Below are 16273 nucleotides of genomic sequence, written 5' to 3'. Positions count from 1 at the left end.
TGATCACCAGCTCTTGGGTGCAGAGGACAGGGAGTTTCCAAAGCAAGCTTATGATGACATTCAGCCTCTAATTCTCAGAAGTGTGATGGGTTGTGCCATTTTGTTTACCTCAGATAACTAAGGGACTGGTAAGAGAAAATAATTAATGCATTGGAAGAGTCAGTAAGTAGTTTTTAACAACACAGAGAGATATATAGAGAGAGGAATTTGTTAAGTAGAAAGCTATAATATACTGCTGCCTTCCATGTTATTTCACAAATCATGACCTAAGGGAAAGAGGTCAAATACTCAGTAATAAACCAGACAAAGTGTGTTTAGTGTGTTTCTGTTCTGGTATTTACAGTAAAATACCCAGATATTTTGCTAAAATATTTGAACATCATTGATAAAGGGGGCTTTCTGTGCCAGGTTTTGTACTGTTTGAAGGACCTTGGTCTGCTTTGTTATGGTGGAACAGGGCTCTCAGAGTTCATACCTGACCTCACAGGATAGACACAAGACACTGCTCAGGACCACTAGTATTTTTCATAGCATATGCAGGTGGACATATTTCTTGGGACCAGAAGGTTGGTGCATTAGTATGGATAATGGTGTGGAGTCCCCATCACGTTGCTTTCTTCTCAGCACCATGCTGTTTAGGCTGAGGTTCCTGTGGAAGGAAAGACATTGTCATTTAAATACAGTCATAACCTTATAAGGTCACATCGGGCTAGTATCACCCATGATGAGAGAAAATGCAGCTTTACAACGAAGTGGTTTCATCAGTGAGAAACTCAAGATTTTCCCCCATGAGAAGTTTGTTCTAGACAAGATGGAAGCAGAAACTGATGCATTTTGTGGACATTTTTCTCTTCCTCCCAGGACTCTGGCAGCTGGGCCTGGGGACTGTGTTGGAGGGCACTGTGAAATGTCAGCAGCCCAGGAACATTGAAGGAGAGCTGTATTGGAAGCTAAAAAAATGTCTCCTAACACATTAAAAAGCAGTCCTACTTCCTCCCTGCTTTAGATGCTGCCCAACATGGCCCTTCTTTGAGCGGGGGTTACTCCACAAGAGTAATCTCATTCAAGAAATTTGGCAAGCGGAAATACAGAGCATCCTGCCTGTAGCAGCAGAGGACTCTGGTCAGACAAGTGTATTTTTCCAAGAAGCCCAAGCTATTCCAGTGAAGGTCAGTATTGTGACAAGCACATTTTCATTGCTTCATCTCACTCAGATTATTGACATTTTAGCGTAGACTCTGAGACAATGCTGCATTGTCTGCATGGATACATTGAGCCCATGTAAACCAAGGTCATCGTGGATGCTGCAAGAATCTCACTTGATAGTAGCCTTTTCCTAGTATAAGCCAGCATGAGGAAAGGCCAGCCAAGCTACTTGCATTTTTTGCTCTGAACTCTAAGAAAGGCTTGGAGCTATTTAGTTTAATTGGGTGTCAATGTCCTCATGACCCTCCCAAACCAATGGAATTATGGCTATTACCAGCACCCATCAATCCTTTCTCATCTAAGACCATGGCAGAGCAAAACTGTGTTTGCCTTCTGGATGAGACTAGATGCAGCCTCCCTAGTCTGGCAGAATGGACACTCACGTCTCTGCCTGCCTCTCCCTGCTGCAGCTGGCACAGCTTTTCCTCCACACGATCCGAGAACACTGTGTGAGCACCACGGCGCCGTCTGTGCCTCTGAGAGCAGAGAAGGAGACGTACATCAGGGCTACAAAATGAAACAGGAGTGATTGTCATGAGAATGATCTTTGACAGGTTTGTCAAAGACTTCCTTCTCAGATGTGTTTCAGATTTGAATCGGAGCACAATGCATCAAAATGCCCGCAGACATTTGTATTCAGGCAATTCATGTGTTTTGCAAATGTGCATATTGACTTGCCACTACTCAGTAAAGCTATGTTCACAACTTGGAATCTGTCACGTCACCATCTACACTGGTTCCCTAAACAATTTATTTTGCCCCCAACCCACTCTTAACAGGAGCTGGTTTATAATGAAAATAGACACCTCTATATTTAAGTGTTTGGTGTATATTTATAAATCGTCAAAGCATCCACCCAGTGTCTTTGAACAGTCTAATATGGACATCTTAGTTCCTACAAATGAATTGCCATGGGCAGTGCCGTTAAAGGTTAAAGGCAGAAATAAGAACATATTCCCCAAGATCTTATCTTTCCAAACTACATCAAAGTCAGGAGGAGCTGGAAACAGTATTATATTCTTGAAAAACTAAAGGAAATTGGTGGTCCATAGCCCTAGATCTCCAGTACAGCAAAGCTTCCCTTAGGACATGCCAGTCACTCCTCAAGTTCAGCTGTTGCATGATCCTAAACACTCTGAAATAAACGTAATTCAGAAGTAGTAGTAGTAATAATTATAATGACAATAATAATATAAATTTTAAGAAGCTTTCGATGCAGAGAAAAGCAGGAACTTGTCTTTTAATCTGACTAACCGTAAACGAAGCAGATTTAGGTGGCCAGGGATACTTTGGTAGTAGCACCCGTGGATCCCATTTACTTTCACGAGTCTTTTATGTATGAAATCTCCTATCAGAATCCTTTTGCTTTCCTTTCAGTGGTTCAAGTCCAGGGTCTGAAAATATTGAGCAAACAGTATTTATAATCTATAGGACAAAGTACCTAGGATTTGAAAAGATATGTTTATTGTTGATTAGACAGGATTCCAAAAAAGAAGCACCCAGACATATACAGTAAAGTTTATAAGCAAAAAAATATTCTGTCCATGGCCTTGCTGTGAATGTACAAAGAAAGTAGTGTTTTATGCTGAGGAGGTTGTAGCACGGAGGGTGTTGGTCTCTTCTCCCAGGTAGCAAGTGGTAGGACAAGAGGAAATGGCCTCAAGTTGTGCCAGGGGACGTTTAGATTGGATATTAGGAAAAAATTCTTCACAGAGAGGGTTATTGGGCATTGGAACAGGCTGCCCAGGGAAGTGGTAGAGTCACCATCCCTGGAGGTGTTTAAAAGGTGTTTAGACGAGGTTCTTAGGGACATGATTTAGTGCTAGAGTTAGGTTAGGTTATGGTTGGACTCAATGATCCTGAGGGTCTTTTCCAACTGAAATGATTCTATGATTCTATGTGTCTCTAATGTGTAGTTAATTGTTTTCAAATAAGCTATCCTTATATGAGGTGAAGCTATAGAAACTACACTAAAGGGCAGATATCCCACCACAGTAGAAATGCAGATATGGACTATTGTATCTACAATGAGGACACCAGACATTGGACTTGGTTCAGTTGCTTGGCAATAAACTACCATTACAAGGTTGGAATTGCAGTTTTATCAGCAAATCTATACTGGCAAGCAGATTTTTAAGCTAATAATGTTGCTTGTATCAGGTATCCTTAAAACTGAGAGTCTTTGCATGAGTGAACTAACATATTTTCTGTGATCTGAGTGTGTTATGTAGAGCTAGGAAGCAGACTTCCTCTGATATTGAAATTAGGGGAATAATCACTGTTTGGTCATTAAGCTTCATCTGAGGCCACTTAAGACGGCTACATGGCAGTGGAGAGGTTCTACACTCTTAATCCTGCTCCCCACTGTTCACATAGCTATTTCTAATTTCTTCAACACAATGAACATGCATTTTGTTGATGACTTAACTATGTTTAAATGCTGTGCTTTTAACTTCAGATTTAAAGGATCTCTGGACTAACTTGTCACAAGATTTTGTAAATTTGGTTCCTACTGCACTTGGAAAGAAAAACACATTGTAACTTCAGACAAGCCATCATGCCTACAGCTAAAAACATTGAGGTAAACTGAACAGTAAACTTTACACATTGGATTTAGGAAAGGTAAAAAATACAGCTGTAATATTTCTATTCAAAAAATGCAAGATTTAGGAGATTTAATTAACTGTTAATTGACTTGTTAACAAGTTGTTGAGCTGACAAGAGTTATGGTTTTCCATTACCCTGATGTTCTTTACTTACACAACTCCTATCATCATGGTCTCAATCTCAAATGAGTCCAGTGGCCTCCTGTTACAAATACAGATGAGGAACAATAACAGAAAGAGAACACCCTTCTAGAGAAAGGAACTGTGATACTAAAAACATGGGGGATGTGATTTCTTGGCATAAATTTGTTGCATGCTTTGGAGTTATTTGCATGTGTTATTTGCATTATTTTTCAAACCTTTCCAATGAAGTTGATTAATCATTAACATAGCCTCTAGCCATCTGCATTACAATGAGCTTAAGAGACTTCTGTTGCTGAAGCATTTATGAGTCAAAAGCAAGGCTGAAACAAAGGGGTCATTTAACATCAATTTCATATATTTTTTTAGATATGTGTTCTCATTTGGAAGCAAAAGTGATTTTGCTTTCAAAGTGAACAGGATTTTAAATAACTGGCCATCTTTTCTGCAAGTTGCAAGAGGAAGTTTTGAGTTTGGCTGCTGGTAGTGCTGCTCTTCACCAAACCACATGTTGCAGAGTCAGGTAAGTGTAGGACAAGATATGACACCAGCACATTGGTCTTAAAATCTTTCTGAGACAAGGTGTCTCAAAAGAGTGAGTTTGCTCCATCAGCCCATTCTTGAAAAGCAATTTACTTCTTTGTGTAGATTACTTATATTAGAATATATCACTAGGTACACAGATTTGACTGTCAGTTTTCCCTGGTCTTCACCAGTTGAAATGGATATCATAAACCAGTTGATTTCTTGTGAGTTGTTATACAAGATAGAAAATCCATAACCATGATGTTCCGGAGGTATCAGTATTACCTGCATGAATAGGAAGATACGTTTCTTTGATTGACTGAACAAGATAAAATCAAAATGGTGGGGTTAGGCAGCAGGATGAGTACCTGCAAAATCAGGGGGAGAGCAGAAGTGGTGCATGAAGTTACATGCTGAAAACTTGATAGTAAGTAATGTTTAACTCTGGACTGAAAAGCATGATGCACATCAGAAGTATATAGGAGAGAATGCCATAGGGAGAAGGAAACACTGTACACTAGTAATTTACATTTCTTACTTGTTACCTTTCTCTTAATACACCTCTTTTTCTAATTTTTTTCTGATTGAGTTCTGATTTCCATTTAATGAAGCATTTCCAATTGGCCTCAATGGTGAAAAAAGTACTTCCCATCTAAGTGAACACAGAAATTGCCTCTTTTTGTGTATGTAAAATTAAGTCTATACTTTAAAATTTTGGACCAGTGCAGCTAGTCTCTAGGTACATTTTCTATTTAGAGATCTTGCACTGAGATTGACCATTTCCTTTTAAACTCCTGACAATATATCATTAAGGGTTATCCATAGGGGACATTCTAGTTCAGGAAAAAGAAAAAAAGAGTAAAATCCCTTGTAGAGGCAAGATCTTAGTTCTACTGAATTTGCATCACTGTGCAGTCTGCAGCCTGCTAGAATTAAGCAACCTGAAGTTTCAGTTGGCAGAGAAGTTATTGATATGTCAAAGCAATTATATAATATGCATTATTTTTCTCCAGACTTAGACTGGAGATCCCCTCTACCTCTGGAACAAGTCTGAGAATGTTTTGTTGTTATCAGGAACTTAATTGGGAAATTTTAGTTGTAACTTTCTTTTTTTACTGTTCCCTTATTTTTCATACATGCTGACTTAACAGTTACTTGTTTCACTCAGATAGAACTAGTAGTCCTGAGATTAGAGCATTGAGTGGTGACACTGAAATCCCCAAACAAAGCGCCTATTTCATAATGAGGACCTGAAATTTGATTTCACGCTCACAGCTAAATATCTTGTTCATGTAGTTATTTGGCTTTATGGAATTGGCCTTTGGAGTCAGTCAAATTATTAAAGCATTGGTCTTCTCCTGATATGGAATGGGGAAGGTTCTGAAACCTCAAGAATGTTTCCTAAGGTACAGATGCTATAGATAATCTTGCTATAGTCAGGCCTTGTGAAGTGGTGACCTTAGAAAGTACAACATCAATGTTGAGGGACAAACATGCTTTGTTTTCCTTTCCACTGGTTTTGCAAATTTACATTGCTGGTTAAGACTCGAGAAAAAATAAGATGTACTTAAACAGAAATGTTTTGTTTAATGGGTTTTAAGATAAATTAGCATTTAATTACTATTATGAAAACTTGATCATCATGAAATAAAGCACATTTTCCTTGAGAAAAAATTCTTCGGGTCATAATAGCTAACTAGAAGCTTGCTTTTAATTACCTTAGGTAAATTGAAAAACAGGGAAGTTAAATTCCTGCTATAGCAGCTTGGTAAATAAATTAAGACATGATTTACACTCTCATGAAGACAGAAGGAGGAAAAAGTATTTATTGTTTTCCATGGAAATGTAACATTGGCTATATGCCATTTATGTGGTTCTTCAATAAATTACATGTCCAGGTATAAATGTTTGCTTTGGAGAGCAGAAGGCATTTTGTTTACTCTCTCGGTTTTGTTTCTTATTTTAGAAACAGTAGGTTTGCTGAATTGCTCTTTGGGTGAGATGCTTTGAAGGTTCAGAAGAGAGGAAGGTTTGTGATTAAAAATTAATTGAATATGGATAGAATACTGAATCTTAATAAAAGATACTTCTCTCTGGTTTTATGGAACCTGATTTTAAAAGATATTACAAACAAAAAAAACCCCAAACCAAAACCAAACAAACACAAAAGAACACACCAATGAATGAGTCCCTAAAATAAAACAAAATAAAAATAATTTAAAACAATCTGAATAAAAACAATTTAGGTTGAAGGCTTCTCTTCCTTAGTAGTTTTAATGTTAAACATACTGATTTTGGAGGGGTGCACTGATTCAAGTTGTATCTCAGATTTTTAAATTTTCTTTGCAGCTTTTCTGTACATAATTAGATTTTCAGTTGTGAAAAAGGACAGTTTCTTACCATATATGATGCATAACAGCTAGCACAATGAGCTGCTGGTCTCAGTTAGGGCTGGTAAATAGAAATGTTACTGTAAAATCCTTCCATCCAGCATGTCAGGCAATTCAACTGCTACCTGTTGATCTTGGGAATGCAGAAAGTACAGGCTGATGTGTCAGAGAAAAAGGTAAAGTTGAACTGATTAGCACCAATGTCCGTATTTCAATCCACTCTGCCAAAATGAAAACCATCTTTTCAGCTACAAAGCACCAGAAAATGTGGAGCTCCAAACCTGAATTCATCAGCTTTCCCTACCGAAGTCTTTTTGGCAAAAAATTTGTGACTACAACAGAGCTAATTACCAAAGTTAGATCCCAACTGCGCTGCTAAATGCTGGGTTTTCTTTTTCTTGGCTAGTGAGACTGACATCTAGTGGCTTCATTTACTGATCCCCGAGCATCCTCTATTTCAGCGTGTTTGCTTTATAGAAGTGTGGGAGCCAGACACTTTACCTGCCTGTAATCATGCAGCTTGGGGTCTTCATACACACTGGTCTTATATTTGCCATTCTTCATAAACAATATTTTGGCCTCATAAGAGCTGATCCGTGGAAAGCGAGTGACAAGCTGAGGCAAGTCTGTTTTCTGTTCTGAGAGAAGAAGGACCAGCCTGGACCTAAGTCTTGAAAGCTGTTGCACTACTATGGACTCAGAGGTCATTTTAGGCTTCAGTTCCCCGTTTCCATTTCCTCGTGGCTTCTGAGAAGGGTTGCATGATTTATAGAGCCAGTAGCTAAAATCAGGAGGCTGCTTTAGCCACACATTGGTATTGGCTTTGGGTTGCTGCACTACAGTTTGCTGCTGGAAGAAAGGCCAGTCAAGGCTCACAGAAAATTTTGTTTGACTTTCAAATGAAAATTGTCGCTTGCCTTGTTGGAGAGTGAACATAATGGACTGATGATGGGTTTTTTCTTCTCAGGTATTGTAATCTCTGTCAGAAAGAAAAAGAAAAAACCCATCACACTTACATATACGAGAGAACTTTTAGTATTTGTTGTTACTTGCAGTCTGGCTAGCCCTATCCGTATGACATAGTACATTCATTGAAAATAAATGTGTGCTTGTACTTCAGTATTATTTTGTGCCTGTGCTTAGGGGAAGAACTATTGCTTCTTGATTCTCTCTTTCAGTTATGCAAAGTAAGCTGAAGAAGCAAACCCCTAACCCTAGAGAAAGCCCATTTGAAGACAAACGCATGAATGTTGAGGAATCTACACAATCACAGCAGCCTGTAGGAACAGGAGATCTAATTTTTGTTTTGCCTGAAATACCCATCACTAAGTAAGAACACAAATACACATTTTTATTCTTGTCTTATTTAACAGAACATCCTTGAGGGGAGACTAAACCTGTGCACATGCATCTCAGTTCAGCAGGGATTTAGTGTTAGCTGGGCAGTGCTGGATACATGCTAGCCTCACTTTGCATGCACTGGAGTTACAAAACGAACCTTAAATTAGGGAAAAGCTGAAACTCCAGTTTCCATCCTTCCTGATGCATTTTCATGTTTCTCCACATTACTGGGCCCGTCCAGGCCGCAATATTAATTAGAGCTGGCCCACTGCTATCCTAATATGTGCCCAGGTGTTATGTCCTGCCATGAGCTATCTTATCAGCCAGTGCCACTCGAGGTTCACCTTTTCCCCCAGGGGGAGATGGATGCCCATTCCTATACCCAAGGATGCCTCTGGGCAGGGTGAAAGTCCATTGGAGCAGCATTAATGCCCTAATAGGCAGCAAAGTATTTGGCTCCATGTGGGAGCTAGATAATACCTTATCTCTGTTCTGTCTCTCGCTGATCTTAAAGACACTCCCAGAATCTATTACCTTTCTTGCACTATATCTGTAATAGTAGCCTTAAAGAGCTCCTTGGATGTTCTGCAAAATCTAGAAGAAACACATAGATCATAAGGGTATTGCAACTGACCCCAACAGAATATAAACCATTTTTCCTACTTCCTTTAATAGTCAATGCTCAGGAAAGCTGAAGGGAAGTTACAATCTTACAACTTTATCTTCTTTGTGCTTAGTCAGAGGACTGTGACTGACATTTCTGCATTTCTTCAAGTGATGAAGGATACAGAATGTCAGATTTTCAAGGGGCTGGTTTTTATTAAATGTTAAAAAAAAGGTTAAAAAATTGTGTTTGCGTTTCAACTGTTTACATTTTGCATTGGATGAGCCTGGTTCAGTGGAACAAACACTAACTTTTTTTCTAAGAGAAGATAGTGGTCCATCGAAGGATAAGGGCAAATGGAAATGTGTTCTTACCAACAAACTTGTGTTTCTGAACGAGGATTTGGGTAGGCAGCTTGCTGGAGATAAAGTAAGTTTCCCACAAACTGATTTTGGAAGGTCACATTTCTGTGCTGTCCTTTTCAGATTACTTTTGTTCCCAAGCCCTGCTCAGCTGTACTGTGCTATCAAGCTGGGTCCCTTCCAGCCCAGGACCTCACTGGCTGGAGCTACAGGACAGCCTCCAGGAAGGGGGCAAAACTCACAGTCCCAACTCCACAAATTATTCTCAGGCTTCCCAAACACTGAAGCACAGCCTGGCCCTGCTCCTCCTTGGGAGGAGGTGAGCAGGCTTGGGTGGGCTTGGCTGGGCACTCTGCTTTTGTCTTCTAAGGCAGCCCAGGCTTGCCAACAATAATGCAGCCCAGGCTTGCCAACAAGTGTGTGTGAGGGCAGTCTACAGGCAAGCTGTCCCATCACAACCAGCTGCTGTGCTTAGCTGATCATTTAATAAATTGAGGACAAAAACTGATAGCTGATAATTTATACATTTAAAGCAGCCCTTTCTTGTTTTGCAACTAATGGAGATGCTGGCAGACTCACCAGGTGTGCTTTAGGTACAGGTAAAATAGGAAGATGTCAAAGTTGGCAATCAGCTGTGTGAATGAACAGCGAAGGTGCTTCTGATTTTCTAATCTGTGCCAAAGCTGTGATAACCTAGGCTTTGCATTGCTTCTGCCATCACAAAAAGGGTATGCATGCACTTGTCCCTCCACAGGTACCAGGAGCAGAAAGGTTCAGCTCAGCGGAGCTGCACATCCTCCTCTGTTCCCCTCCCTCTTACTAGCACTCCTCCCTCCCCACAGCACTGTCAGTCCCACAGTCTGGAGACAGCAAAATTCAAATTTTGCCTAGATTGCCAAGAAGCTGTACAATCTGTTGTAGCAATTGTGTCAAAAAGGCAGCTCTTCTCCTTTTCATACACCGGATAACAGACACCACTAATTTATTAGTAGAGTGAATACCCATTTCCTCCTTACCCCTCAATCCTCTGTCTGTTTTCTCCAGTCCCAGTATTTTTCCTAAACCTGAAGTTTTCCATCCAGAGAAAGTTTCTAAAGCAATGTAATGCCATGATTCTCCATTAATTTCAGCAAAGCAAAAAGTCTGTTTATTTTCACACATCCCACCTCTACCAGCTTGGGTTGATTTTCCATGCGTATGTTTGTATTCTAGAAACCAAAACTCACTTATCCAAAGTACTTATGGATCTATATGCACCATGATGAATAAGGACCCCAAAGAGATAGAGTGAACAGAAAAAAAATAGAGATACCACTCACCACTCTGCAAAAACCAGGGACTTCCTGGAAAACCTCGTATGCTGTATCACAGAAGGCTTCTCTGTGCTCTCTTCTAGGGGATGAACTTGCAGCATACCCTTATTCAGGGAGTTGTTTATTCTTCCATTGTACAAAAGAGCTGGAATATGCAGTCTACCCATCTGTGTTGCTAAGAAACAGGCCCCTGTTGCCTTGAGACTTGATTCAGAATTCAGAAACAAAAATAGTGTCTCAGTAGACTGCATAAATGCAGCTTGAAACCTAGCAACAAGGCCATGAGTTCAGTGTGACTCTCTTGCATGTTAGAAAACGAGGGTATTAGAAGGAAAATATTACTGAGGAAAATAAAACAGTAATTTGAAAATAAAACAGACCTGTTATATTACCAATTATCCTAAGGGATGGAACTATCTGTTACTAAACATATTTTTATGACCTATAAGATCTGATGCTTTTCTACCCTGTGCTTTGAGCAGGTTCATGTTTACTACAACACGCAAATACAAAGCAGCATCCATATTTACACCAGTATTTCCTGAATATTCAGCTTGTACAGTATAAGTGACAACACAAGAGTCAGGATAGCAGAATTAATTGCTAGTTTGTATTTCAGTTTTCAAGCACTCTGACAACAGAATAATTTAATGGTTACTACACGCACCTTGATATGATCACTCTTCAAATGGTGTGGATTGTATAGCTAGGAACAATTACTTAACTACGTCCACATAGAAAGTTTTCTATATTTGCTTACGTGCAAGTGAAGTATAAAAAAGAGCACAGCACAAGCGTAAAATTATAAACAGGTTTTAACACCCTTTCACCTTAACAAAGAGTCATTATGTGCTGTTGGAAATTACATTGGTTCGATCAGCTATTTCATTGTAAAATCTTTTCCCTCTGGTTGCAGAACTTCATTACACAACTGAAACTTTAGCCAGCACTCTGGCAGAGTAGGCCAAGTTTGAACGGAGTTATAGTTCTCAGATGAGTAAACAGGGCTCAGTTGTTTGTTTTTCTTTTTTGATGTTTCATCATAAAATCATAAAGAGCTATTCTTCAGCTACGTGATATGACTGTGTACATAGTGGATTTAACTGGAGACAAAAGAGGAAGCAAAATTCAGTGGTGACACATTAATTTCTCCTTGGTTTTCTTCTTATGTGTAATATTTCTAAAACAAAAGGAAAAAAGCTTTCTTCTTTCAAAATTTGCAGCAGTTCCATGCAGTTCCTTCAACATTTATATTGTTGTAATTGCTCAGATTCAGGGCCAAATGAGTATCTGGGAAAACAGCTTTGCTTTTTGTTTGTTTGGTTTTGAAGGACATTCAGAACCCTTTGAGAGGGTACACTGTACACTGATCCGATACATTTTTCTGTATTTTTAAGCAAATTAACATTTCTTCAGGCTTTCAGCTGAAAATGAAGTTGGTGGTTGTAGCTGAGATTTGTGATATGACATTGGATTAGTTCAAATACAGAAAGATCTCACAGCAGTCCGAAAGTAAATGATAAGACATAATTGAATGATCCTTTGACAATTTATGCTGCTGAGATATGTACAGTTTTACTGAAGAGAAAACATCACAAAACACAATTCCTTAAAATCTCTTGAAGAAATAAAATCATGTTATATTGCCAGTAGATGGCACCATGTTACCTATGCCACAAGATTTTAAAACCCAGGAAAGCTAAGGAGTAAATCTTGCTCCACCGCAGGGTAGCAAGAGGGCTTGAAATTTTCCCCCACAAAACCGCTTCGTATTTTCAGCTAAATATAAGCCCTTTGTAGACCCAAATAAGATTAAGGAGACCTTAAGAGTACAAGCTGGAAAAAACAGTAAAGCCAGTCAGGATCCTAGTCTGAGCTGCAGAATCTTCTTAGGGACAAGCAAGCACGGATGGAGTATCATACCCAGATTTAACCTTGAATACCATAACCAGCAGTATCTATACTTTGTAATGTGAAAGATTAAAGAAAAAAACCAAAACCACCACCAACAACAAAAAACAAACAAACAAAAAACCAAACAAAAACAAAACACAAAACAGACACACAAACCTACCTGTTCATTATTTATAAATGGAGAATGGAATGAAAAATATTTTGTTCAATCGCTATATCATAAAGAAGCCTTATCAGCCAAAATCTAGACTATAAGAAAAACTCAGCACTTGACAGGACCACTAGCATGACTTTTTGAGCATGTTGGGCTCTTTAATGTTTTTTAGGCTTTTCTAAACTTGAATTATTCTATGCTGTATCAATTCCCAAGAGAAAAAAATAAAATTAAAAAAAAAAATTACTTTTGATTTTGAAACCAGACAAATGGTGTTATCACCAGCCTCCAGTGTATGTTAGAAAGAGAATCTCCCCTTTCCTTTAGGCTCACAGCTTTTGGGGATACTGACCTACTTTTTTCCTATATTTCTTTGGTAGTGGAGCCAAACAGGTTTCAGGTCCCATGTTTGGGGTACCATAGCAATGCTTCAGTGGTAACTCAAGAAAATCAGCAAGATGTCACTGCATGCTTGCAGTTCTGATTTAGTTCTTACACTCTTCCAGAATCTTAGTATGTTCACTGAAATTGGTGTAAAAGCAGTGTGAAATCAGGTTTAACTATTTAAGAACACTGCTGAAGAAACAGAAGGAAAGATTAAATTACAGAGGTTTGTGTTACTGTGTAAAATGCTGATCAGCATGTGATAACAGGTTAATATTTCATTTTTCCTCAACTAGGAGATGAAACAGTGTTTGAGGGCAAATGGTGGCTTAGTGTTCCTTTGCTTTAACTCATGTAAGTAAGGAAAAAGCCTACAGATTTCATAAATCCACTTCTTACTTCCGAAATCTTATTAGATACTGAGGATTATAAAGTCTGGTTTACACTAAAATAACTGTTTCATTTCCCTTATTCTGAGTAGCTTTTCATCATGCTCAGGAATTAGAGGCATGTGTACCTCATGCAGTGCAACTCTGATATATCCCAGCTAACTCCAAGATCAGTGCCTACAGGTCCAGGTCAAGGTGACACATCCATCTCAGCTAATTAGCTTTTGTGTTCAGTGTCATGCAAACATAACTCTATCGTATTCAAGTGCTGGAGTTAAGAAATACAGACCAGCTCAGAGCTATTTTAGGCTTTCCTGCAGTACACAAGGAGTTGTGAGGATGATTCCTTATCATTCCTTCCACAGAGATGAAAGAAAATGAGAACAGTCTCAAAGGCTAGATGGGGCAATTGCTATCTCTTAAAAATGCAATAGACAGGAAAAACAGTGGGGATATCTAGAAGAGCAAAACAAAACCTGAAATATAGCTCCCACATTTGTCAGATTTGAGTCCTTTTGAATTTCTTCTTTTATCTGGTTATACCTTCAAACATCTCCATTATAGTTTATCTTAAAATATTGTATGACACAGAACTAAAAACCTCAGCTGTTTTTGCTGTGAGAATTACCACAAAATCGTATTTTATGGAAAAGTTAGAAAGTGACTGATTAAAAACAAAATCATAAGAAAATTTATTTTGTCTTTTCTAGTCCATTCTGATAGCAGCCTTTCATTCTGCTGTTTCCAAAACAATAGAACTGAAGAGAAAATAAACACACAACAGAGTAGTCAGCAGTAGAAATGACAGCACAAAGCTCTCTTCTGATTTACAATATCCTTCCAAATCAAAATTGAGCCAGACAGTAATTTTTTTCCCCCTCATATATCTCCTTTACCTGTAAGAACCATAAATGTGTATGTGTATAAAATTGGCTTATAAATATTTGGTACTTCTACCTTAAAACAATTATTACTGATAGTCCAGCAAGTCAAGTTACAACCTTAGCCTTTATCACCATGTTCTAAATCCCTCACTAACAGGATTTAATTTACCCAAATTGGTGACAAAACTAGAGCAGGGATTTTATGTTGCTGTGGATTTGAATCATTACATTAGTTACTGCCAAAGTAATGATGTTCCACTTTCCAAGATTGAGTCCAGTCGGATTGGATTCCTTGAATCTTGAATTAATCAAAGTTTAGAAACTATAACAGATAGGCACAGTGGCTCAACATATATAGGTTACATGTAGTTGGTTAAATAATTCAACATATTTCTTATGAGCTAGCAAACTTTATCATTACATATTTGGCTTTTATTTTCCTGGTCCCACTCTTCCATTGTTTTTGGTCTTTAGTCCTGCTTTTTGTAAAATCAGACAGCCTTTATCAGACATTTCCCTGATCTCTGTAAGGTTGGAAACCATCCATGTAAGAGGCTGGAAAATAACCACTAGAACTAAGGTCTTTACATCCATGTAGAAGATATACCAGGAGTAAAGCATCTCAGTTGAAGGAACAGACACATCCAATGTCTGCTAGGAATAAATAAATAAATAAATAAATGAACAAACAAACAAATAAAAGGAGCTTCCCAAATTATTTTCTATATAACTTGTATGAGACTGTTTCCTTCATGAATGACAATTTTGAGTGGCTTTAATCCCATTTTATCACACTGATAATGTATTTTGGAGTCAAAAAGTCCTGTAAATAAAATAAACATTTACCATTACCTGTTTATTGCTGCCTTGTTGAAAGTATTTCAGTCTTCCAGCTGGGGTGCATAAATTCTCCCAACAAGGACATGCCTTTTTATTCTGTACTTGTACAGTTTGTACCAACAAAATCCTGCTTCAGGACTCTGGCTTTTATGCTCTACTACATTGTTGGCAAATACCTACCTCACTCTGGTGGAGAAGTAGGAAACTGAAACATTTTAAACTACCTTTCTGAAGTTACCAAGACATTATTCAGTCTGTGGGAACTATCTGGAGAAAAGGGATGTTTCTCGTTAAAGAACTTCTGGAAGAGTTAACTTAGGAAAAAAGTCTTGACTGAGGAAGATTTCACAGAGATATAGAAGAAAAACCCCTGGAAAGCGTTTCTTTGGGGGAAAGAAGAGGACGGGAGGTAAGAAATTGCAATTTGTTCTTAATAGTGTGTCCCAGGAGAATTCATACTTCTGTTTCTCACTTTTTTGCCCTCATTCCTTTGCTTGTCTGGCTATTCTGCCCTTTCTTAAATACATTTCCCAGAGGCGCCACCATCTTGGCTGAGGTGCTCAGCCGTGTCCTGCGCTGGGTCTGTTGCAGAACCAGCTGGAACTGGCTGGAACTGGCTGGAACCGGCTGGAACCGGCTGGAACTGGCTGGAACCCGCTGGAACCGGCTGGAACTGGCTGGAACCCGCTGGAAACGGCTGGAACCGGCTGGAACCCGCTGGAACCGGCTGGAACCGGCTGGAACCGGCTGGAACTGGCTGGAACCGGCTGGAACTGGCTGGAACTGGCTGGAACCAGCTGGAACTGGCTGGAACTGGCTGGAACCGGCTGGAACTGGCTGGAACCAGCTGGAACTGGCTGTGTCCATCACTGGGCGGCCCCAGTCACTCCTCACAGAAACTGCCCTGCAGCCCCCCCCAACCCTACCAGCAGCTTCCACCAACAGCCAGTAGAGCCTTTAATGTAAAAAACCCACATATTTTAATGACCTTGGGCCTAACAGTAAAATGCACCATGCAATCCAATACACAAAAATACACCAAAATACTTCCTTGTATCCCAGTGCTAGCAAGCCATTAAACTGAAGTAGACCATTTTTTCATTAAGATAGCCATGGAAAGTGTATGCTCTGATTCAGTTATACACTGGGAAATATCTGCTATAAATTAATCAGTACCATAAATTTGGGTTGCTGCGTTTTCTACGTTTCTGTTCACAGGT

The 16273-nt window shown here is 39.1% G+C and overlaps 1 protein-coding gene across 1 annotated transcript; it reads right to left on the bottom strand.

Annotated features, from left to right (window-relative positions):
* Window positions 1–604: 604 nt before the first annotated feature.
* C2H7orf78 (chromosome 2 C7orf78 homolog) lies at window positions 605–7804 on the bottom strand. Its single transcript, XM_065627904.1, has 4 exons — window positions 7370–7804; window positions 2461–2535; window positions 1590–1682; window positions 605–649 (listed from the first exon to the last, which is right to left on the bottom strand). The coding sequence occupies exons 1-4, from the start codon at window positions 7802–7804 to the stop codon at window positions 605–607; spliced, it is 648 nt and encodes a 215-aa protein (XP_065483976.1).
* Between the last annotated feature and the right edge of the window lie 8469 nt (window positions 7805–16273).

This window comes from Caloenas nicobarica, chromosome 2, assembly GCF_036013445.1.
Source record: "Caloenas nicobarica isolate bCalNic1 chromosome 2, bCalNic1.hap1, whole genome shotgun sequence".
Lineage (NCBI taxonomy): Eukaryota > Metazoa > Chordata > Aves > Columbiformes > Columbidae > Caloenas > Caloenas nicobarica.
This window is presented reverse-complemented; position numbering and strand designations above follow the sequence as displayed.

Coding starts and splice junctions, on each gene's coding strand:
- C2H7orf78 (XM_065627904.1), bottom strand. CDS start 7,804: ATGTTCACTCTCCAACAAGGCAAGCGACAATTTTCATTTGAAAGTCAA. Junction 1,683..2,460: donor CTAAATCTGCTTCGTTTACG/GTTAGTCAGATT, acceptor CTCTGCTCTCAG/AGGCACAGACGGCGCCGTGG. Junction 650..1,589: donor AGGGAGAGGCAGGCAGAGAC/GTGAGTGTCCAT, acceptor TTCCTTCCACAG/GAACCTCAGCCTAAACAGCA.